At 38.3% G+C, this 26085-nt stretch overlaps 1 protein-coding gene across 3 annotated transcripts in view; it reads right to left on the bottom strand.

Annotated features, from left to right (window-relative positions):
- ABCB11 (ATP binding cassette subfamily B member 11) overlaps nt 1–26085 on the bottom strand; it is a 79197-nt gene that overhangs the window by 25072 nt on the left and 28040 nt on the right. For 2 of the 3 annotated variants that reach the window (XM_070423430.1, XM_070423429.1), the window contains exons 10-17: nt 21865–21978; nt 19175–19285; nt 17082–17207; nt 15183–15386; nt 13514–13684; nt 12561–12762; nt 11507–11576; nt 6996–7098 (exon numbers count right to left, since the gene is read on the bottom strand). In XM_070423430.1, coding sequence (XP_070279531.1) covers nt 6996–7098; nt 11507–11576; nt 12561–12762; nt 13514–13684; nt 15183–15386; nt 17082–17207; nt 19175–19285; nt 21865–21978 — 1101 coding nt within the window. Of the gene's footprint in view, nt 1–6995; nt 7099–11506; nt 11583–12560; nt 12763–13513; nt 13685–15182; nt 15387–17081; nt 17208–19174; nt 19286–21864; nt 21979–26085 lie in introns of all 3 variants that reach the window. The other variant, XM_070423428.1, reaches the window with a different exon arrangement.

The raw sequence follows: 26085 nt of genomic DNA, 5'->3' as shown, positions 1-26085 counted from the left end.
GTCCTTCTGTTCGATGGTTTTATTTCTGACAGCTTACTAACTCCAGGAATCAATGCCAGAGAGGAAGAAAGGAGCCTGGGAAAGAGAGTGGAAGAGGCATAGAAAGAACAGGATTCTTGGACAAGCCACACACAGCCAACAATGAGATGTATCACTGAGCGCTTGAGTTTCTTGAGTCTCAGTTACCTGATCCTCAAAATGAGAGAGTTGGACTAAGTTATTTTGAGGAGACAGTTCTCCAAAACATGGGTATCTCGTGTTTCTGCACATCTTGTGAACAGAAGCACTGACTCCCTTTGTTCAGACTATTTTTTCAAGGAAGTTTGTATAGCAAATAGCCTTGGAGGACACAGATGGTGTCTCCAATCCAAGAAAAGGGCAGGTGTGTTTACTGCCCATTATGAGTCAGGCTCCTTAAGCCTGAGATTCCTCTCCCTTCACTGATGGGTATCATCTGGCCCTCTGTGCATCACAGACCAGGATTTCCCAGGTCAGGAGCTGAGACCTCCCTTGCTTTCCTGATGTCCCCTGGAAGAGGCCATTTTCCAAAGTGACGCCATCTTTTTGTTGTTGTTAATCCTCACCCAAGGATATTATTTCCATTGACTTTTAAAGAGTGGATGGGAGGAAGGGAGGGGGAGAGAGAGAAATACCGATGTCAGGCACATTGATCCTGACGGGGGCCGGGGATGAGACCTGCAACCCAGGTACATATGCCCTTGACAGGGAATCAAACCCATGTCTCTTCAGTGTGCGGCCAAAGCTCTAACCATTTAGCACCACTGGCCAGGGCAAAGTGATGCAATCTTTCAATGCCATTGGACCTAGACATAATTCAACTCAGGGAAAGTGGAGGTTGGGCTAAGGAATCAGTGAGGTAAATGCTATTCTTGCTACTGCCGTTGCTCTAACAAAACATCTTGTCTCTGACTCAGGTCTGTTGTGTATTCTGCCAGCATCCATGAAATTGTGTCAGGCTAACGTGATAACTTGCAATAGAGCAAACATCAGACTCATTACAGTTCTCAACAGTGGTTGGTGTCCAGATTTGGATGCATACTAAACTCATGTGGATCTTTGATTAAATACACCGATTCCTGGGTCCCATCACCAGCTATTCTAATTTAGTCAGCCTAAGTATGAGTGTGTGTTTTAAAAAATACTCCTCAGTTAATTCTGGTGACAAAGCCCATTTTGTGAGATCCTCAGCAGTACTAAGACCCCTTCTAGCACTAATGTCTGTTATTACGTGACTATACATTTTGTCAGTCTCAGCTAGAACAGTAAACTCTAACATTTCCTGGACCAGCTCCCCACAGAATGGTCCACACATAGCCTTACATGACAGAAATTTCTCTGCCCTTCTGATACCTGAAGATTTCTCCAACCCTAAACAACATCTAAGACACTGAAAGGCAATATGAAGTAACTCTGCGTAGTAGCTCTCATCCAAGATAAACTAACAAGAACCAAAATTTAACTAATTCGAATAATTTTCTTTTGTCCACTTTTACTAAAAGTTGGACTTTAAAGGAAACTGTCCTCTTACCCCCCAAAAAGAGTGGCTATCAAGATTGAATGATGCAAAAACTAAGAAATCTGTCCCTGGGTAATTTACTTTTGATTGACTTTTATTTGGTGTAGCTAAAGGCATAGTAAAAGAATAAAACAAAACATAATTATGTATGGAATGTTTTTCTCTCTGAGTTTGTAAATCTACCAATAAATTTACTCATCCAAAAAAAGCTAAAGATAAATTAAGATGACTAAAGGAAAGATGAATAAATTCATGGCAAACCAGTAACTGAAAGAGAGAGATACAATTATAAAAATGCATGTGTTTCCTCATTGCAGAGTTCCTGCCTCTGTGGTAGTGACGTCAAGTTGCACAGTGCTCACTTGTTTATCATATGTAAAGAAGTATCCTGCTAGCAACTCCAGTGCGTGGAGAAGGGCAGTGGCCCTCACTCATCCTTGCATCCCTAACACAATACCTCGCACATAATAGATGTGCAATAAATGTTTAATGGATGAAACCTACTATGTTGATGTTTAAATGCTAGACACTGGGCTTTTCTCAGTTTCCTTTCCTTCCATCTCCTTGTATAGGTTAGGTGAAAATATAAGTTCCTATTTAAATTTTATGTCCTTCTATCTATATTTTGTTTTGCTGGTTTCTGCATGCCAAATAATGGGATCTTCTGCCTCAATAGTGACTTTAAGAAATGGTAACTATGGCCCTAGCTGGTTTGGCTCAGTGGATAGAGCATCAGCCTGCGGACTAAGGTTTGATTCTGGCCAGAGCATGTGCCTGGGTTGAGGGCTCGATCCCCAGTAGGGGGCGCGTAGGAGGCAGCTGATCAATGATTCTCTCTCATCATTGATGTTTCTATATCTCTATCCCTCTCCCTTCCTCTCTAAAATCAATAAAAAAAATATTTTAAAAAAAGAAATGGTAACTATGACAAGAAGTGGAGGTTCTTCAAATGAATAAATACTGATAGTCACTTTTATGGGTCCTGTCTCTGTCATACCTTTTAAACAAATGCCTAAGCCCTATTCTATATGTTAGCTATGATACAGTGGTGGGTTTCTAATAATTGACACTCAGGGGAACAGGATTTCACCCCCTCCCCCCCAAATATGTCTTTTTGGTATGAGGATTATTTGATGCTGACTATTTTTAAGCAACAAACATCTCAGGAACAGCTTTCTGCCTAAAAGAATTTAGATAGAGGCTTATTTCAGGAATGGAGCTATACAATCAGAGATAACTACAAAGAATATGAGCTAGGTGTGGTAGACAGCAGGGAATTTAGCAAGGCCTGCTTAGTCAAATTCTCCATGTTCCTTTGTCTCTTCAAACAAACATTTGCTCGGCAAACATTTGCTTTTCCTGTCTTCCTGTGAAATTTTTCCTGCCCTTTGAAGTCCCAGACCCTTAACACCTTCCCCTTAGCTCTGGATGATATTTAAGCCTCAATTGCCTATCTGTCTTTGAACCTCATATTATCGTGAAGCTCCCATATGCCAATTTAATCCTTAGACAAAGCCCAAAGAACCAAGAGGGGTAGAAAGAAATGTTTCCTCCCCAACAAGTTTAATTGATTTCATATATACAGACGTGAGCAAAAGTAGATTCACAGTTGTGAGGATGCAAAACATAGCGTTTATTCTTGTAGTATTGCTATTTATTATTGTATTATTTATTATTATTAGCCTACTTTTGCCTACCCCTGCATTCTTTTTTTTTTTTAATGTGTTTTTATTGATATTAGAGAGAGAGAAAGGGAGAGGGAGAGAGAGATAGAAACATCAATGAGAGAGAAACATTAATGGGCTGCTTCCTACATGGCCCCTACTGGGGATCAAGCCCACAACCCAGGCATGTGCTCTGACCAGGAATCAAACCAGCAACCTCTTGTTGCATTGGATGACACTCAATCGACTGAGCTACACCGGCGAGGCCATACCCCTATATTCTACCTTGTCTTTTCTAGTTTTCCTGAACTCTTTCCTAGATATCAGAGATTGAAACCTCTAGGCTGCAGGATCCCCTAATTCTAAGCTGAATTTTATCAGCATTACCACTAAAATCAGACCCATTTCTGGGAGCCAAAAGTGCAGCTTGGAGAGGGATGAGAAATGGGCTGTAGTCTTGAAGTATGGTACCTATTTGCTTTGTTTAACAATGGACAGGTTACTTTGATTTTCTAAATTGTATAAGTCATCCCATTCGATTGAATGACTTATTGATTGAATGACTATCCCATTGATTGTGATCTTACTGGTTATCGAAGCACATTCTTCTGTACCTGGGAAACAGGACAGCACAATTACCCTAAATTGTTTTAGTGGCCACAGGTAATGTGTTCCAGTTGACTCAGTGGTCCTAAGACCAGAACAGTGCAATTACTCTAAATTGCCTTGATGGCTCTAGATAATGTGCTTCTATCAACTCAGTGATCCGGAGACCCAGAACTATAATTTAGATAACATGCCTAAATTTAACCCAGGTTACCCAAAGGCTCTAGATAATGTATTTCTGTCAATTCAGTGACCCCGGGACCCGAAACTGTAATTAACATGCTTAATTTTGCTTCTGTAATCTGCTTTTTTGCGAGCCAGGTGCCTCATTCCAAACCTTGGGATGTAATCAATACCTTTGTGATTTTTGCCTATATAAGTCTGGTTTTGCCACCATCTTATTACTATGAGATTTGGGAATGTCCCCTCATAGTCCCGGATTGCAATAAATATGACTCTTTAATTCGACTTTTTGAGGCGTCCTTCTGTGATTCGCGGGGTACATTACAACAGTCTCAGCTGTGACCCAGCTAACTAGAGTTTCAAAACAGACTTTCTCTTCTAAGTTTTCAGGGTCAAAACTCTAAGAAACCACAAGGTGGAGATAACTTCTTCTTTATGTAATTAAACCTTTTGCAACAAAAGATATAACATTTCCCAATTTTACAGAAGATAAGGTTAGAGCTTCCACATCAAAATGAGAAAAAGGAAGAATTTCACCAGTGCTTGGGCAGAATTTAGTGAACTATAAAAATACTTTAAAATTTACTTGGGATTAGAACAACCCAAATATTTAAAATACTTTAAAATTTACCGGGATTAGAAACTCCATAATTAAAAATTTATTAACCTGTAGTCTACTGTTTTCCTCTTAAAAATGTTTGATTTTTTTAAATCTAAAAGGCTCTAAGATAATTATCATACAAGCAAGCAGTATCAATAGAAGCATAAGATCTTTTTCCTTTTGGAGTTTTAGCAAAACCACATTGGCTTCCCTGTTATTTTCTTCCTCGTTCTTCTTTATGTCTCCCTTAACTAGAGAGAGAATATAAAGTGGCACTTTTTAAAATTATACTGGTTAACATTTAATTGAGTTTAATTGTTCCATTCTAATTTGCAATGCTAATGAGTAGACTATTACATGGAGCATTGTTATGTCTCTAAAACTAATCTCTATATTTGATTTGTTTCCCTTTAGTTAAATGGCTCCCTTTGGAGTTTTCCCTGCAGTAACATGCAGTCCATGGGAATGTGACTCCAGGGAATCTAATTGTTCTCTGCAACTATGCTGGGCCATCTACCAGTTTCAACAACAACAACAGCAAAATCCCATTTCCTTTTTCTTCTTCCCAACTCTTGCTTTTATTGTCAAATGTTTGCCCAGAAACTAGGGAAAAAAACATAAAAATGTAAAAATTGACTATGATTGGTGCTGCTGTTTGAAATTTCAACATCGTATTTGGATCTTTCTCCCTGGAAGCTCTAGTAAACTCCCTACCTCATGCTTCTTGTAGTTATTAGTGGCAGCACCTGAACGGAAATGAAATACCTGTTTCTAGAACCAGAAGGGGGCTTGAGTCCTTACCAGCAAAATGCAGTAAGCAATCATGCTTGCTAAATGTTTTCTCTCACTGTGGTTCATCCTGCTGCTCCAGAGAAACAGTGTTCATCTATGAAACATACTTACAACAACTCTATTAGGTAGTGGAATCTCTACTTATTCATGATTAGTACACTAAAAGCAAACAGAAACTTAAGAGTCCTTCTTAGTCATAAGGTCATAAATAGTATTGTACTTTCTTCCAATTCTGTCACTGAGCCAATGTACAATTACTTCCAAAATGAATTTTTAAAGATAATTTGAAATTACATCATGCATAATAATTGTGCTTGTAATTAAAATATTCTCTGACTATTTGCTTTGATAAATAGTGGTTTAGGCTTTATTTTATTGTAGCAATTCCATTTTTTATACTAGTTTTAAAATCTTCTGATGTCCTAGTAGGTGCAGGCACTGAGCAAGGTGCCCAAGTTGATACAAATACAAATAATATATAGTCACTAACTTTAAGAAGCTTATAGTTTAGCAAGGGGATAAGACAATATGACCTCAAATAAAGTTTAATAAGAAGAGTTCCATGAAAAGAGTCATGTGAAGAGTAATGGGGGATCAAAAGTGAGAGTGTCAGGGCTGAAGAATGAAGTGCAATGATTAAAATGCAATGATTTCGGGAGGAGGATGGTCACTTTATGTGAAAGTTAGTGCCCACAACAGCTCTGGATACATGCATCCCAATGAAGAAAGTTTTATATTCTACTAGAGGCCCGGTGCACAAAATTTGTATACGGGTAGGGTCCCTAGGCCTGGCCGGTGATCAGGGCCGATCAGGTTCCCCGCTTCCCAGCCTTCCCGCCTCCTCCTTCCCTCACTGCCTCAGCACTCCGCCACTGCCACTAGTTGCCCACCATGTTCCTCACCACCCCCTGGTGGTCAGCGCACATCATAGCAAGCAATCGAACTCCTTGTCTCCGGGTCAAACTCCCGAGGGGACAATTTGCATATTAGCCTTTTATTATATAGGATATGGGTTGAGCCTTCTCCTATCTCTTTCATCTTTGTGTTGTTTGGAATTGTGTTAAAATTAATAGTATTGATTAGTTACCACAGATGGTAACTAGACTTATTGTGGGGGTCATTTTGTAAGGTATTTTGTATGTCAATTAAAAAAATTTGTGATAACGTGTATAAGGTTAGCCTTATCAAATATGTTTGTTGATCAAACACTTTTGCCAAGGTTGTTACAATTTAAGAAAGAGACTTAAAATTTTGGAAGGAAAAAGTTTTCAGATATTCTTAAAAACTTTAAAAGGATGCCTACATAATCAAGTAATCTGCTAAGAACATGTAATTTGCCTGTGTTTACTAGAATGGTACATTTAAGAACTATTAACCATTAATAGTCCAGTTTTAGTTACCACGCATTCTTAAAAGTAATTAATTAATATATGTTTCTTTAAAAACATTGCGTAAAATTTAGAGTTTCCATCAGGTCTTAATATGTTCTCCCCTTTAGTCCGGCAGTGAAATATTACTAGATATAGGCCCTGAAAGCTCATATTCTAGGCCTGCATACAATAGTCCCCAGGAGAGGCTTCTTCTATTCCCCCATGAGTGATTGGTGCCTGACCTTTCTGTCTTCTTCATAAGTAGATTTATGATCAACACCAGTTAATGAAGGTTCATGTACCAGGTAAGAAAGCTGAGTCTTGGAGCGTTGCCGGATGGAAGCTCTGTAAATAAAAAGATGAAACCGTTTGTAGATTGTGGGCAGGTTGGAACAGAAGTCAACTGGTATCCAAGTTTACAAGACATGTGTCAAATAAACAGAAATGTTTTCCAGGTCACCTGGTAACCAGATAAGGGATCTTTCTGATTAGACTAGACAGAGTTATTCTTAGGGCAGAATTAATCAGTGGGGTTGCTCTGGGCCCTAAGCTAGACCTTGACCCAGAAGGGAGAAAAAGAAGGGGGGCAAAGTTGTCCTACTAGTTTACCAGAAAAAGGTGTATGACTCAAATCCATTCTGAACCCACATGGCTCTGCTAATTGCTATCATAGCAATAGGTCATTGCCTTTCCTTCCCTTCTGGCTGTATTTTTATCTACCCATCCCTGCCTCCCCCCCATCACCTTATACTTTGTATACTTCAAAGTTTTGCCACCTCTATACAAATGAGCTAGTCTGAAAGGAAATAGAACCCCTAGTGACATATTATCCAGGCTATATATCACCCTTAGCGATGCATTTAATTTTATTGAAATATAATTTAACTTGATGTGTTCATTTGCTGGGAGCCGGTCCATCCTTGCTGTTTCAAGGGACCTGGCATATATGGCATACTGTTCTTAATATGTTTGCTCACCTTCTTGGCGCTATGTGTTTTAACCAAGATCACCTCTCCGAGAAAGGTTGTTTCCCCAGGTGGGGATTTTTCCCTGAGGTTAGGGAGGGGATACAACCCCTTAATTAAGTGCCAGGCGGGTAGTTAAGCTACATAATCTTTACTCCCTGGAATGGAGATGAGAAACGCCCTAACCTTTGTAATAGAAATTGACAGGATTAAAATCAGCTGGTATAAATACGGATGTAACAAGACAATAACCATCAGATCCTAACCAGAACCTAGCCAGAGAACATGGCAAAAGATCCTGGACAGAACCTGGCTACAGAACTTCACTGGAGAACCTAGACAGAACATGGCAAAAGAACCTGGATAGAACCTGGCTAAAGAACCTGGTGACAGAACCTGGCTGGAGAAGCTGGATGGAGAACCTAGCAAGAGAACATGGCTACAGAACTTGGCTGGAGATCCTGGCTAGAGAACCCAACTCTTCTGATGAACTGAACACTGCCTTCATGTCATTCCTTCTTTGCCGACTCCGTCCACACCTTTGGGGACCCCTGGACCTGCTGGGGTTGGACCCCAGCATTCATTCATTCATTCAACAGAAGTTTATTGGGCACCTACAGCATGCAATATTCCAGGTGCTGTTGGGGATACAAAGACTGGTCAATGACAGACTTGTGCCTCAAGGAACTTAAATCGTATAGAGGAGCAACACATATACACCCAATCCTGATGTAAGGAAAAATGTGCTAAGTGCTATAAGGCAGGTTTGAATAAAGAGTATGAAAATGTAAAGGAAAAAGACATGTATGGTAGATGTTACCATAGAAGGCTTCTTGGAAGAGGTGACTAAGGTAGGGCTTGGGTTTTTGTAGACTAGAAGGAAAAGCATTTCTAATTGAGAGAACAGTGTAAATGGAAGCATGAAGAGAGGAGAGAACAGGAACACTCATTAGATATACTTAGTACAGGACAGATATAGAAAGTGATTGGTTCAGGTTGTTTTGTTTCATTTTCCTGCGATTTCTGGGAAAGAGATTCTACTCTCCTCTAGATTAAGCTTGAGAATATATAGCATTGGGAGCTGACGGCAATTATGTTGAAACTCTTAAGGAAAGAATTTCCCCTAAAATAAAGCCAATAGTGAAAAAAAAAAAGTAGAGCTGAGGAGAGAGACTTGGACAAACCACTGACACCCGAGCCTCTCCTGAAGCCAAAGCATCCTCCTGGGACTATTCCTTAAGTCAAAGTCAACTGCTTCTCTCCCTTTAAAGGTTAAACCAGGTCGAGTTAGGTTTTCATTCATTTGCAAACAGTGTCTTCAGTGACAAAGGCAATGCTGAAGACTTGGGAGGAGGGAAGTTTCCTGATTAAAGCACTTAATTGGAAGTCATATGGTGTAAGAGAGCAATGTAAGAGATGAAGAGACCTATGACAACTGCTTAGTGCAATCCAGATGGAACCATTCACAAGCCTCTATCCTTTGTATCCAGGTGCAATTGGACTAAAACCAATATCAGGGTGGTGCCTGCCTATTACACATGCTCCTTTAGCCTTCTTGAGAAGGCAGTAACACATCAACTTAATTAATCTAATTTGTTACCGCGTTCTGTTAATGGTACTGCCATCCTCTTAGTCACCCAGTTTCAACAAGGTGCATTTATCTCAATTCCTCCCTGTTCCTTGCTCTTACACATTCAAACTCTTGCCAAACCTCATTATGAACAGGCATGAAGCCACTCCTTATCTCCTACTGCCTGCTACCACACTGGCTTCTTCTGGGGCACCCCTTTTCCCTCCCCACCTGACCTGAAGCTACAGCAACGGAGTCATTTAAGTTTGGTAACTAAGGTGGAACTGTCTTGTCCAGATGGTGTAAGGAATAGACATGTGTCACCTGGAGAGAGCAGAGTGCATGACAGGGCTGAGACTTAAGTTCATGGGGCTGAAATAAAACTCAGAGCATTAGAAGCCATAGTAGGAGTATATGAAGAGAAGAAGGTGTCAAAATATACTTGACTACCTTCTAGTCTGAGCATGGGAAGACCTATATCCTTGTCCCCTCAGATTTTTACTTTAATATTACATTTCATAAGTCTCTCTCTCTCCCTCCCTTCCTATCCCTCACACCATTCCACCTGTCTAGGATAGGCTGTCCCAATGAGACAGCTCAGCAGGCACCCTATCTGCCAGGCAGTTCCCCCTCTAATCTACCATAAACACCAGAGTTATAATTCTACCTAAGCCCTTCCAGAAACCTACAAATCTGCCACTCCCTTTCTCAGAAGCTGCTTTACTACTTCTCAACACAAACAAAAGCAGCTAAATTGGGAAATAAGTTAGCTGAATAAATACTTGCTCTCAACATTATTATTTAGAAAATTAATTTCTTCATCCATTAAATTGTTCTTGAATCTAAAATCTATGACTAAAGAGAGACTTAGCCTTCAGAAAGACCTTAGACAAGGAAATAAGATACAAATTAACATTCCACTTAGTCATCTTTTAGCAAAAAAAAAATTAAAAATCTGTCAGCCTACACAATGAGATATTTTTAACCATCTTCTCATTTAAAGTTATAAATCTTTCTCTGCAGGAAGTTAATAGCTTCTTTCTGTGTATAGATTGTATTTCTGGATTTCTCATCCTAGTCACCAAAATCTAGACTTTGTGAGAACAAATGGTCAAATAGGAAATGTTTGTATTAAAATGGTTATCTGGTCCTGATAACACATTGTAAGTAAACTATTTAGAACAGGTGGAATTTGGTTCATCACGCTATCAATTTATTCTTTTCTAAATTCAATAAAACTAGCATTTCATGAAATTTTTCTGAATGATCTGTGCTCCAAAGGAAAAATAAAAAACTCTAAGCATAAACTTAGTGAACTACCCTTTGAATATTAAAAATAAATAAATTTATGTTTGTACTACTTGAAGTTGTTACCTGAATGTTTTGTTTTAAGCTCTTTAGCCATTTTTCAATAAATGATTAGCTAGTTATCTTGAATGAGCAAGTCCTGAATTAAATGATCTAGAAATGTAAGAAAATGTTAGAGAAATATGCTGTCAGTTCATTGCCTACTGTAGTATCTTAACTTGAGAAAACGAATCTTTTTAATATTAAAGGAATTATTTTATTAAAACACTTAAACCAGGATGAAAGCCTAAATTTACAGTCTTACTAACAGTGTACAACAGCAAAAATATGTTTTGAGAGTGAATACTGATATATTTATCCATAGAAAAATAAAAACCTAAAATATAAACTAAATAAATACATAGCCGATGTTTGGGGAAATTATCTTTAAACATTAGAAAATGCATTTCTTATTTCATTGAACTAAAACATGATTTGACTTCAGAAGGTTACTCTGGAAAAAATATTTGAATTCAATTGCAACTAAGAAGGTTAAAGAGTAGAGCTAAAGAAATGAATCTGACCTCCATGTAAGATGGTAATTCATACCACAGTTAGCTTTGGTGGGAAAGACTCAATACAGATATTTTCTAAAACAACCATGTTTCTAAGTTCAATAAACAACATTTTAACTATAGAGCAGCTCTATCATGACCCTAACCCTAATAAAATAAGAAGCTAAAGTTAAACAAAAACTCCCCATTAATTAGAAACAGGACTGTCGATATAGCAACCAAGAATTCATTTGCATGTTCTTATTACACAAGACTTGGGCCTGTGCTTAGGGCTTTCCTGGTAGTACCCAAAATATTACCTAAGAATCCTAAGAATATTTGAAAACCTTAAAATCTGCCCCATGGCTCAAACTTACCTTAAACTAGCCCGGTAGCTCCCTCTGCGAAAGGTCTGTTTGCTCTCAAGTAAAGCACCTTCAGTGTCATCTTTTCCTATTTCAACACAGCATGAGGGATTCCTTAGTGTATGCAATAAACAGAACCATATCAAAATAAAATTACTTACTATGCTTGCCTCGCACATAATTACCATGCCTGATGCTAAAACAGACATTAACTATTAACTTTATTGCAATAAGTAAAAAACCCTTGTCCGGCACATTCTAACAAAAAATTTCAAAATAATCGGCAAGATTGAATCTTTCAAACTACATATGTATAATAACCTATGTGTTATCGCCACAGAAACAGATATCTTATAGCAAGAATCATAAAAACCTTAAGGGAAGCCCACTAGAAGGAGGAAAAAAATGACAGACTCACCAAATTTAAAAAAAAAAAAAACATTTCAGAATAAATCACACATGTTCTATGTATAAAGTTATATAATTATATAATTGTATAGTCTGTAACTATACAATTATATAATTGTATAGTCTGTAACTATACAATTATACCCAGTGGAGTTCAAAAATTGATATGTGACATGGTAGAGAAAGTGTGGAGTGGTTGATTAATGTAGGTTGAGATAAACCACCAAAACTGAAAATTCAGATTGAAAAAGAGAAGGTGTGCTAGGGCCTGAAGTATCTATTTACATTAGTGAAAATAAGCACAAAACATTTTAGTCATTGATTCATTCACTCAACCAACAAGAATAGAGCTCCTACTGTGTGCAAGACACTATAGAGAGTCTCTCTTATTTGCAAAGTGTGTGTGTGGGCAGGGGGAGTGGGGTAAGAGGGAGGGATGAAGTTGAATGTTCTTCAACAGAACACCTGGGCTCTATGACTTGATCAGATAACTGAACCTCCTGAGTGCCTGTCCTTTCCTGTATCATTTACATAATACCTCCAAGGGCTTTTGGGAGAACAAATAAGACAGTGTATATTAAAATGCATAGAAAAACATAAAGCATTAATACATTAACTATTTAATATAATATAGAAGCATAATGAACAAGGCACTTACCCTTAATGCCCTCCTCATTAAGGGCTTGATCTCCTTGACTTTGCAAAGTCACTAGAGTGAAGTAAACTCCTTTTCTTTCCAACAGTTCTTCATGTGTACCTCTTTCCACTGCTGCACCATGTTCAAAACCAATAATGACATCTGCAGCTCTAACCGTGGATAGGCGATGAGCGACTGAAATGATGGTATGCCCATGCTGAATCTGTAACAATGCATAGTGCACCATTAACTGAGACTGTAAGACAGAGCTGGCATCGACCTTTGGTTCATCTCGGAATTCACAAGTAAGTCAGAGCCTCAGTCCCTGGGAGAATCCTTAAATAGGCTGTGCAGACATTAGAAATAGCCAGCACACTTTCTCACATTGTTGGTCCAGTTGTTGCTATTAATCAACAGCTAAAAACAAAAAAGGAAAATTTAAAACTCATAAATTTTGCCCTAGTCAGTTTGGCTCAGTGGATAGAGTGCTGGCCTGCAGAGGTTTGATTCCTGGGTTTGATTCTGGTCAAGGGCACATACCTCAGTTGCAGGATCCTCCCTGGCCCGACCCTGGTCAGGACAAGTGCAGGAGGCAACCAATCAATGTGTTTCTCTCACATCAATATTTCTCTCTGTCTTTCCCTCTCTCTTCCACTCTCTCTGAGAAATCAATGGCAGAATATCCTCAGGTGAGGATTAAAAAAGAAATAAAATAAAACTCACAGATTTTAAGTTAGACCTAACAAGATTTTAACTTTTACATGTGCAACTTCTGGAAGCAAATCATAACTGTCTTCTGTTCAATTGTGAGGAACATTGCAGTCAGCCAATATTTTCTAAACAGACTGGATACACCGACCCATGTAGCCTCTTTCTCTCGCTCTCTCTCTCTCCCCCACCCACTCAATAAGCAGTCTTTCCTACAACAGCACAAACATTTCCACATGTAAAATGAACTCAGACTTTCCACAAACCTTACTCAGTGCCTCTTGCACCATGGCTTCGCTCTCATTGTCCAGTGCCGAGGTGGCCATGTCCAAAAGCAGGATCTTGGGATTTCGAACCAGGGCTCTAGCAATGGCTACTCTTTGTTTCTGGCCGCCACTCATCTGGCCTCCTCCTTCTCCAACAAGAGTGTCAAATTGCTAGGAAGAAAGTGAGCCCAGTCATGAATAGGAAGAATTTGAAGACTCCTGACTAATCCATCATGAGGTCCTTTCTAGCTTCCTCCTCAAACATGAATTTTCATAGGTCTAACTTTCACTGAAATACCCTTTCCTGAAACAGGTCTCATCAATATTTGTGTTTAAGATTTTAAAAAATTGATTTAATCTCTTATTCCCAGGTTCACTGGCTGTATAAATGTTTCTGCTTAGCTCAACTTCAAATAAAATGTTTCCACCAAACTAAAAGTTGATTGAGATCCTGAAAGTCCATTTTAGAGGATTAGAGCACTTATCAGATCTCATCTCTTTTCTCTAGCTAGACAACACAGAAAAACACAATGCTAAAGCTGTCTTTATATTGTGAAATACCAAACCACCTTTATGACCATCACTATCGACAGCAAAGAGTTGCCAAGTATCTTGCATGTCTAGCATTATATTGGAACCTCACAACAGGTCAGACTCTCATCTTGCATATTATTAGCCAATGTGAGTTGAGCACCTACCATGTATAAAGAAAGCACAGAGCTGAGCTTTACACATATCATCTCATTTAGTCCTCACAGATGTCCCATGAGGTAGGTGCTACTATTCCCCTCAATTAATAGATAAGGAAATGCTGGGGTGCAAGGGGGTAAGGTAACTTCTCCAAGTTTACAAAGCTTGCAAGTGGAGAAGCTGGGGCCTGCATGGAGGAAGTGTGATGCCAGAGTTTTATGCTCTTTAGTCACTAGGCTATATTACTAGTATACTCATGGCTGTAATCCTATTCATACAGGAAATTTAGAAGGTGGACTAGAAATTGTTCTAGATTACAGACTCTGGAGCCAGACCACCTGAGTGTGAACCTTGTCTCTCCTGCCTTGAGCAAGTTATTTGACCCCTCAGAGGGCTAAATGAATTAATAAATTAAAATGCTTAGAACAATGCCTGGTTTGTAGGAAGCATTATATATGTTTTAACGAATAACAACGCTTCTTTGACTTAGCTAACCATTAGCCTCAAGCAAAATTCATATAATAATATGGAATTGGTTTTGTTGTCATTGTTGCTGAAAATGAATATAGAGGAGGAATTTTGGAATGTGTTAGATACAGTGCTGAGGACACATATTAGCCACCTAAGTATAAGAAAATTAAACGATCATGGGAGACATCAAAAGAGCATCGTGCAAGTTATTGCCACATAACAAATTTATCATCTGCTTTGACAAATGCTTAATAGATAGAATAAGGAAATTGTATCAATGTCAAAAGGAGCGTTTAAAAGAACATTCCCCAGCTTGGTAGACTTTCAGTAGATTAACAACATGGTTTCAAACAAAGGGGAAAACTCATGGTACTTTTCCAGCATGACACAAAAACATGACATTACGAATTTAATGATTTAGGATTCAAATGCAAAGAAATACATCTCATAGAACTTTTTTCCCTTTTACAATTCATGAGTTTCCCTCTGAATGAGAGGCTAGGGGTACCTGTGGCAGCTCCATGATGAAGTTATAGGCATTGGCTTCCTTAGCAGCTTGGACTATATCTTCCATCGTCGCCCCCTCTCTGCCATAGCGAATATTCTCTGCAATGGTGGTGGAGAACAGAACAGGCTCTTGCTCCACAATTCCAATCTGAGCTCTAAGCCACTGAATGTTAAGAGAGCGAATGTCATGGCCATCCAAAGTCACCTAGAGAACATGAGCACAACATCACATCTCTCAGAATCCTTCAGGGTCTGAATCATAATACTATGTTGTACTTAACCCATGGGGAGAAAAAATAGAGACCAACAAGATGGTAATGGAAACAATTCCTCTTATAATATGGTTGTTTATATAAGAATGACAATATACTAGCATAATTGAAATCAAATATAGATATAGGATAATTCATTGTAGAAACATAAATGATGTAAAAGTCTCTTTATTTAGCGTGATTGGGAAAGGATTTTACTTCCTCAATAAATAGTACAGTCACATGTGTCTCTCTCCCTTCCACTATCTCAAAAAAAAAAAAAAATCAATGGAAAAATATCCTCAGGTGAGGATTAACAACAACAACAAAAAGAGTACAGTCAGTTATTCACCATACTTTGACTATTTTTACTATGTTTTTTTAAAATATATTTTTATTGATTTCTGAGAGGAAGGGAGAGGGAGAGAGAGATAGAAACATCAATGATGAGAGAATCATTGGTTAACTCCTGCACGCCCCCCTCTCGGGACCAAGCTCCCAACCTCAGCATGTGCCCTGACTGGGACTTGAACTGTGACCTCCTGGTTCATAGGTCAATGCTCAACCACTGAGCCACTGTGGCCAGGCACTATGTTTTGACTTGTGACCTAAAATGGACTTCAAAAGATGCATTAAAAATAAGCAATGATTCCTATCTTGTATATATTCTTTATAGTAAAGCTTACTTTACTACAAAGTAAAGTAAGATTCACCAAAATAGTACTTTGCTTTTCAACAGCAATTGAAACTGTGAGTGGAATGAGAAAATTAAAATGACTATTAACAAAAACGTTACATAAAGAAACCATGATTTTAATATATTTAGAGTATAGTTGTGCTGGTATGAGGCCAAGAATATCCAATCAGAGAATGATGTCTTCTGACATAGGAAAATTCTGGTTTGTTTGCCATGTTAGTGTAACAGTACATGCACTATAGAGAATTCATTGCATTCAAGTATTTAATATGTACTCAAACGATTCTATCTTGATAAGAATGATTTAGAGAGTGAAAAGCCTTTAGCACTTAACAGACCTGGGGGCAACAATCAATCTCTCTGACTCTTCTTCCTCATCTGTAAACTGATATTTACTTTTGATGATCATTGTGAAAATAAGTAATCATTTTTATAAAGTATTTTAATTATAATATCTGATAAATGGAAATTATTAATATTTATTTTCTTACTTTCAGTTTATGTTTATAATCAAATAAACAAGAAAAAATTAAGTAGTTTGTGAAATTATATATATATTTTAAAACCTAACTTCTCAAAGCTATAATAAATGAATTGTTCTCTGTTAATTCCGGCCGTGGAAGCTTTCCTATACTTAGCATTTGAAGAGCTTCAGGAGAACAATAATAATTTTGCTATTATACAAAGAAATAAATAAAAACTTTAGTTCACTGAGGAGGCAGCCACTTGGAGTGTATCTGCACAGCCAGTTCCATCACTCAGAGAATGGACTGGTTGTTCAGTGAACATGGTCATGCAGAGAATTAGTGCAGCCACAGCAGTCAAAGTCATTAAGTCAACCCCACATGTGTCAGGATGATCTCAGTGAATTCTAAGCCTTTGGGCTTGATTAAGATGCCACCATTTGCACTTTCTCATCCCATGGAGTGAGAAGTTTCTGGAAGACACACACCATGCCTGCACTGGGGTCGTAGAATCGCTGGATGAGCTGCAGGGCTGTGCTCTTCCCAGCTCCGCTGGATCCTACCACAGCCGTCATTTCCCCTGGTTTGATGACCATGCTGAGGTTATTTAAAATCTGCAGAGAAAAGGAAAGAACAATGTCAGCAGCTAGGCTGCAAGTTAGGATGCTTTGTGAGGATATTGTGTTTGTTTAATTGTACCCTGCAACCATGAATAAGCAGCAAATTAGTAAACAGTGCCTAGGATGAAGTTTTAGCATTCAGCACATTACTTATTATTTAGCTGAAAGCTGTGGCCAACAAATAAAATGATGTGCGGTAACACTTGAAGTTAAAGTAAATCAACCATGTCCACTTTTAGATGTTCCGGAATCTCATTTAAAACATCCTGACATACTAGGATATCTCAAGAAGACGGTCCCAATTAGTTAAGGGAAGAAAGCCATTAAGTTAGAAAAATAATACGAATTTACTAAACACATGTTAATAAGCCAGTTTTCAAAGTTTAAGCTGTCATACACTTGTATTGTGTGTGAGCATATTATTTGAATGAATAACTGTATCTAACAGATGTTTGTGGTATATTTGCTAGATACAAAACTCTGTTCAAAGTAGAGATTAAATGCTGGTAAGCCTAGAAAGGGAAGGAAAAAAAGCTAACTTATAACCATGTGTTGGATATTTTCCCATCACTAATTCAGTGGTGATTTTTGTACTTATTATGTAGAGGTGGTTTGGGGTGCTCTATGTGTCAAAATCTCACAAGTCTTTCATTCCACACTACAGGGTCAGGCTTACAAACTTTTACTTACTGGACTGTAATCTTCCCCTAGGGCAGGCGGGCATTGAGTATGCTCTTTTTTTTTTTTTTTAATATCACCATAGTCTCAATACATCATGGCACCCAGCAAGGCTAAATACACTCTTGTGATATGAGTGAAGAATATTTACAGGTCTAAGTAAGAAGATTTTATTAAAATAAACTCTAGGTATTGTAAATAGCAGATAAAACAAATGAAATGACTATGTTTCAATTCAACTGGTATTTGTTGAACAGCTATTATGAGCTGGTTCTGAACAAATATTATAAAGGAAGTATTGAGCCATTCCTTCAAAGATCATTATTGAATGAACACCACCTTGTGGTTTATATTTCACAAGTACTTTTATTTGTTGTGACAGTTAATGTTTACATATATGTGTAATATATAACATTAATAAAAAATTTACTTCATAAACATAATCTTAATATATGTACTTATACTATATATATATATATATACATATATATATAATGAAAGTGTATATGTGTGTGTGTTTATCTGCATTATAGGTATGCATTATCAAATTAAGTTTCATGGAATTTAATTCTGTGGGGATAACAGAAATATTATTAAGAAAGGGTGGCTAGAGGTACTCCTTTAAAAAATGAGGAATAAGTCTCATTTCAAAGCCAATTCATTCAGGGGGAGTAGATCCTAATTTTCCTGTAGAGTAAATTGCCTTTAAATATACTTGTTCAGTAGATACAGGAAAACTAAATTTTCTTCACCATGAGTGACTTATGAGCATATCACAAGATTACCTTTGCACCAAGGACTGATATATTGGCCCTGATGAAATTACAGATAGCAAGTAAAAAACTGCAAAGTGAGCTGTTTTCCTTTGCTACTTCATATCCTTCCTACTCTGAGTGTTCTACCTTCTGTACTCTCTAAGGAGGTGGTTTGACATAGTTGTACTTCTTAATTGGTCTGATTGCCTTGCATTTTATTGAACTCATGGTTACAATAACAGGGCCTGACACACTCATTTCAACAGAATCATAAAGGTGACTTAACCGGAAAGTGTTGCCAGACTGTGTTCCTACCAAAGGGATTTGCACAACACTGTCATTATGAAGGAATGTGGTTTGGTGCCTGAGAAATAACATGACACCCAAGGACACTTCCAGAGAAACATGCTTCTGTCCCATGTTTCTAGAAACTGAATCATGCTTCAGAAAAACAAGCAATTCATGGCTCTGGAAATGAATCATCAAGAATAAAATGCTGTTGTTCCTGAAGGAAAGATTGGTACTTACCTTCACCTCTGGTCTGGAAGGATAGTGGAAGGTCACATTGTGGAATTGAATTTCACCATTAATTCGATCCAACTTGTAACCATCTTCTGACATGCAATCAATAACAGGTTTCTGGAAGAGAATGTAAAGGGATATAGCAACAAGTATTAGATGCATTTACTGTCCATCTCGGTTTGAATTTACTCATAAAAGAGAATAACAGCCAGGTAAAACATTGCAGTGATTTGTTAAAGATATGTTTCTTCCACATTAAATAATTATTTTTAATAATAATTAGCATTTATGGAGATATCATATTATGATATATTAATGGTATTATGCTATGTTACTATATATTAGCATATAATATGTTATATGTATTATGTTATATATTAATATACATACACATTTTATCTGATATTATATATGTTAGATCCTATATAATAAAAGGCTATGTGGTTGTGATGCCCTCATGCTGTGACCCCCTCACACCATAACAACCCATCACCAGCAGGCTGCATGTGCAGCAGGTGCATGCAGTGGGCGGGGCTGCGTGTGCGGCGAGGTGTGTGCGAGTGGGAGGGGACTTGATGCTGCATGCACAGTGCGTAGGTGGGTCCCGTGGCTCTGTGTGGTGAAGCCGGGGGTACCATGAGCGCCAGCGGGGGCTTGACGCTGCGAGACACCCCCCACCCAAGTGCACGAATTTCGTGTACCGGGCCTCTAGTATAATATAATAACATATAATATAAATAACTAATATATAATTAATTTTAATTTATATAACATATGCCAATTAATAAAAATTATATATATCACATTAGTTAATTTAATTATTATTTATTGACACTATGACATTATTATTTAACAACATACTAATATAACATATAGTACTGACCTATATATTAAGATTACTATGTATAATTATATTATTAAGATACCATGGAAGACAATGTACTAGGTGTTTTAGTGTGCTTTTTTTCATTTATGTAAATGTCGCTATAACTTAACAAGACATTTTTTTCACTTGAGGAAGTTGAGAAATCTCAGAGGTTAAGTATCTTGCCTAAGGCCACACAACGAGTCAACCACTCTGGGGTCTAAGATTTGAGTAACTGAATGTCCTCAGGGGGTGTCTTCAAACACTACCAATTTTCAGTTGATTTGCTGAATTTCACCTCTGCTGTTGTTAGTAGTGAGCCTAATCTAGAACTTAACCATTCCAGTTCATCCAACAAGGGTCATCTCCTGCTACCAGGACATCCCCAGGTCAGCTTCTTACTCTTCCACACTAGTGAGAGAAATTCATTACCATATCTCTATTTGGGGCTATAGTGTAACTTTCTTCTCAGATCTCCAATAAAGATAATAAAATAATTTTTAAATGCCTCAATTTTTTGACACAGTTTCAGGGGCTTTTTAAACTCATCATCTTACTTGAGCAAATAACAACCCAAGAATGAGAATTTGGATCATTCAACAGGCCTCTGTGGTTTTCAATAATCTCTTTATATCCCAATACATAAAACCCCAAAGTACAAAACAGATACAGTGATGAGAAATTTTCTCAGGAAGGTTATATGCCTCATAAGTAGACATGATTTAGGGAACCCACGAAGCACCTCCTAGTTATGATTTAGGGAACCCACAAAGCACTTTGGATTTACTGGGCTTCTGACTCTTAGCCCAGGGCATTTTTTTCAGAGGGAAAGAACATGTTGCCATTTTCCCCTTCTGTTCTTGGATTTTGACTTTCTACCTTGACCTCCAATGATTTAATAGATTAACCAGAAAAATTGTAGCCACACTATCAGGGTCCTTTTCTAGCTGGTACAGACTTTCTGTCACATTTACAAGGTAATCCAATCGTATGAACTGGGCTTTAAAGTCTTACATGATCTGGCCCCTTCCCATCCCTCTAGCCTCTGTCCCTTGCTCACTCAGTTTCATCACACTGGCCTTGTTTTAGCTTCTTGCATTCACCAAGCTATTTTCCAAACTGAAGGCCTTTCTTCCATGAATACCCTCCCTGCTCTTACCTCCAATTCACCACCCCCAGTATCCCTTTGTAGGGCCAACTCTCTTTCCTTTGGTTCTCAGCTGATATACTACTTCCTCAGAGATAATGCCATCATTGTCACTCAATTTAAACACTCCTTCCCACCTCCAATTGCTATCATTTGACCTATTTAAATTCCTTCAGCGTACTATTTAATATTATCTTCTCTTAATGTGCTTATTTCTTTTAAAAAATATTTTTGATTGATTTCAGAGAGGAAGGGAGAGGTAGAAAGATAGAAACATCAATTACGAGAGAGAATCATTGATCAGCTGCCTCCTGTACACCCTACACTGGGGATCAAGCCTGCAACCCCGGCATGTGCCCTGACTGGGAATTAAACAGTGTTCTCCTGGTTCATAGGTCGATGCTCAACCACCTGAGCTATGCCAGCCCCATAAATGTGCTTACTTCTTTATTGCCTGTTTCCCAGTTATGATATGAAAGCAGAGGCCTTATTGGTTCTGTTTCACTCTTGCACTCCCAATTCAGAACAGGGTCAGGCTCATGACAGCACTTATTGAATATTGCTGAATTAAGGGCATTCTGATAGTTCTGGATAGTTTTTAACACTGAAGGTAAATTCCTTAGGAGTTCATTCCTCTCCCCACCCCCAACCTATATATAGCCTTTACTTTTGGCCTTTACATACCTGGTCTATTGTCTCAAAAATGCTGGTGGCTGCTGCACGTCCAGTTGCAAAGGCTTCCAAACAAGAAGATGCATTGCCAAGATTTAAAGCTCCCACTATGACACTGAGGAAAATCTGAAGTGAGAAGAGATAAACATGGTGTTCATGTGTTTTGGGGCTATCCATGTGAATGCAGAGATTTCAATCAACACAAAGTGGGTTAGAATAGTGATATGATAATTTGGTTCATTATATAAATAGTCTTATAATAGTTTTTCTGGTTAAGGGGTCCCTGAAATAATAAAGACAATATAATTAGCTTGATTGTCCTAGAACTTGGTACACACAATATAGATCTGCTACTACTACTACTGCTATATTACTATTACTAGTATACTAGCTATTAGGATAACTACTACTACTACTACTACTGGTACTATACTACTACTAGCAATAATAATAATAATAGTAATAATAATAATAATCTATACTAATAAAAGGGTAATATGCTAATTAGACCAGACATCTGGACATCCATCTGGATGTCTTTCTGGACAAAGCCACAGTGGTGGGGGCTGAGGCAAAGGCAGTTAGGGGAGACCAGGCTGTCAGGGGAGGGCAATTAGGGGTGACCATGCCGGCAGGCAGAGGGAGTTAGGAGTGATCAGGCAGGCAGGCAGAGAGGTTAGGGGTGATCAGGCAGGCAGGTGAGCAGTTAGGAGCCAGTGGTCCCGGATTGTGAGAGGGATGTCTGATTGCCAGTTTAGGATGGGACCTAAACCGGCAATCGGACATCACTTGAGGGGTCCTGGATCGGAGACGATGCAGGCCAGGCTGAGAGATTCCCCATGCATGAATTTCGTGCACGAGGCCTCTAGTAATAATAATAATGTTATGTTTCTATGTGCTTTATCCTGTATTACTTCATTTAATCCTTAACAGAGGTGTACGGAGGTTACCTAACTTCACATATGTCACAATATATATTAAGTGGTAGAGCAGTATCTAACCCCATTTATGACTGACATTCTGTCTACCTCCCAGGTTCATCTGCTGGAGGTTGCATGCAGGTGGAGTGGCCAGGTTCTTGTGCAAAGCTGGGGAAGCTGTCATTGATTCACCAACTCAACCATCTCATTAGGTTAGGTAAAGGTGACATGATCATGACTCAATAGCACTCTGTTTTTATCAGTTTATAAAGGAAGAGAAAATTCCTCACACTGGCTTCCAGGAGGAGCACAAGACTCCTTCTCTCCACCCTTCCAACCAAAGATTGATTTCCCGTCACAACTCAAATGGAGGCTATCTCAATGGTCGCCATCTATAAGGGACTACAGTTATTTGTTGAGCTAAATATTGACTTTTGCATGAATGTAGTCTTTTTCAGGTAATCATTTTCAGATGATCCTGGTCTGTGGTGATTTCCATGAGCTGGATTCTGACCAAGGGCTTCTCAAAGGCTCCCAGCCATCTCCCTCCCTCTTCAGTCACCTCTCCATTCCACACATCAAGATTGTGAGCCAGCCCCCTCTTGACTTCTCCCTGAATTCCCCACTCTATGTAGGGGGTAAACATTATCTCTTCATCTGTTCTTCTTATTCCTTTTCCTTAATTATGGCAGGTAGGTCCTCCCTTAGGCAGATTACTTCATCTTTCAAGCCCCAATTTCTTTATCTATAGCACAGAAATAATGAAAGTATATCCCTCATGCGATTGTTATGAGCATTAAATGAGATAATGCACATAAAAGTGATTAATCCAGTTCAGCCATATAAATAATAGTACTGATGATGAAGAAAGAAGCATGATTTCACAGTTAGGAAGTGGAAAGGTGAACAAACAGAACAGTAATTGTGGTGTAGTTTGGGTTAAGATCACCATATTCCAAAGTCTTCCTATCTGAGCAAAGGAACCCTTCCATGTGTACTAGCTCAGGGGTCAATAAACATTGTCTCCAAACAGCCAGATGGTAATAGTTTAGGCTTTTCAGGCCACATGGGCTCAGCAATTACTCAACTCTGCTATCTAATACAAAAATAGCCATAAACAATATTAAACAAATGGCTATGGCTGTGTTCCAATAGAATTTCATTTACAAAAACAGGCAGCAGGCTGACTGTTAGCTTGCAGGCCATAGGTTGCTAACCCCTGATCTAGATTCTAGACTAGACTGACTCACTAGGGTACTAAACTGAGGTTTGGGCTTAAATCCTCACTCAGCTAGGCTTTTCAAACATTACCTCAAATAAAGGTCTCTCTCGGGGTTCTTAGGAGAACAGTGAGTGAGACAGGACAGGGGCGTTCAACTAATACCTCACCATAGCTGGCACACATCCCAGTAGACCCTCATGGCTCACTCCAAATGTCACTCTTTAGTGGCGTTTAGCTCTATGCACTAATGTGGGGAAAGGGAGGGCTGGAAAGACCACTGGAAAACAATCTACCTGTGCGTGTGCTGTGCTGGAGAAAGGGGATCTGTGACCACTTGGAAGATAGATTCAGAGTCAGCAACACAGTGGTTAACGGGTCAGGCCCCCAGAACCTGAGTTCAAATCCGACTTCATACCACTGGGCACATATTTCTCAACCTCATGGCTCTATTTCATTTTTAAGTGGTAGTATAATAACATCAATTATAGAATAAAATTATATTACCTATGATAATGTTATTAAATACCTTACTCAGTGCTTCACACCATGTATATAATTAATAATATTATTCTCTATGACTGCTATTATTTTTTATTATTGAGTCCTGAAACTTAAGAGGGGCATGAAAGAGCAGTCTTCTTCACCATTCAGTTCCTTTACATTTTTTTCCCCTAATAGATCACAGAGTATGATTTTTGTCTGGGTACAAGTGATACTAATTATAATCATTTATGTGAACTCCTTATCATTTATGCCCAATTACTATGCAGCCAATAATGATTTTGTGCATCACAAAATGCATTAGATTAACCTAATTGTTCATTAACTTAGTGGATTAAAAAAACTCAACTCACCCTAACTGGTTTGGCTCAGTGGATAGAGCGTCGGCCTGCGGACTGAAAGGTCCCAGGTTCGATTCCAGCCAGGGGCATGTAACTTGGTTGCGGGCACATCCCCAGTGGGGGGTGTGCAGGAGGCAGCTGATCAATGTTTCTCTCTCATCGATGTTTCTGGCTCTCTGTCTCTCTCCCTTCCTCTCTGTGAAAAATCAATAAAAAATATATATATAAAAAAAACTCAACTCATGCATACTCAGTCTTCATAGTTTGCTGCTCAAGCATGAGTAAAAGAGAAGAGAGGACAGAGAGAGAAGGGAGGGAGGAGAGAGAGAAAAAGAGAGAGAGAGAGAGAGAGAGAGAGAGAGAGAGAGAGAGAGAAAACAATCAAAGCTTATTCTGTTAAAGGATGTCTCCCACTTTCCCAAAGAAAAATTTCTTAAGGTGTAAGAGAAGGCTTGCAGGAAGAGGTTAGAAGTAAAAGACAGGTTTATAATTGATGACTAATATAGGGAATATAGTCAATAATATTTTCATGACTATATGTGGTACCAGGTGGGCAATAGATAAATCGGGGGAGCACTTTGTAAAGTTTATGACTGACTGATCATTATGCTTGAAACTAATACAAAATAATAATGAATGTGTATTATAATTTAAAAATAAAATTGTTTAAAAACTTTACAAAATAAAAAAGTAATTGATGACTAAAATGTTAGAGAGATGTAGTATGCATGTCTGCATATAGTAGGTACTCAAGAAATATTAATTGGGAGAATGAATTATCTACAGAAGGTACAGAGTAATCCACAAACTGGAAACTCAAAGGTGAGAACTCTTAAATTAATTAAACAAGGAGGTCATTAGACTGAGATGGCTTTATGCCTTAGTAGCTTACATAAGCAAACCAAAACCTAAGCCTGAAATTGCCTCAAGGTTAAGAAATCAAAACCTATGAGCAACCAATCACAAAGAGCCAACTAGGTGTTTTCAAATAAGACAACTGCTTAAGCTATAACCAATCAAGTAATGTCTTTGCTTTGCTTCCACCTCTTCTCTATAAAAGTCTTTGCCCTCACTTCTATCAGTGAAGCCCTTCTAACAACTTCTATTTTGGCACCACTTAATTAGTATTATTTTTGCTCAAATAAACTCCTGAAAGTTTTTAATATGCCTCAGTTTTTCTTTTAACAGAACCATAAAATTGGATTCTTGTAAAGAGAGCTCCAAGGGTTTTTTAAAACTCACTCTTTCC

This window comes from Myotis yumanensis, unplaced genomic scaffold, assembly GCF_028538775.1.
Source record: "Myotis yumanensis isolate MYYU_CA2020_CCGP unplaced genomic scaffold, mMyoYum1.0.hap1 SCAF_8, whole genome shotgun sequence".
NCBI classification, from domain to species: Eukaryota; Metazoa; Chordata; class Mammalia; order Chiroptera; family Vespertilionidae; genus Myotis; species Myotis yumanensis.
This window is presented reverse-complemented; position numbering and strand designations above follow the sequence as displayed.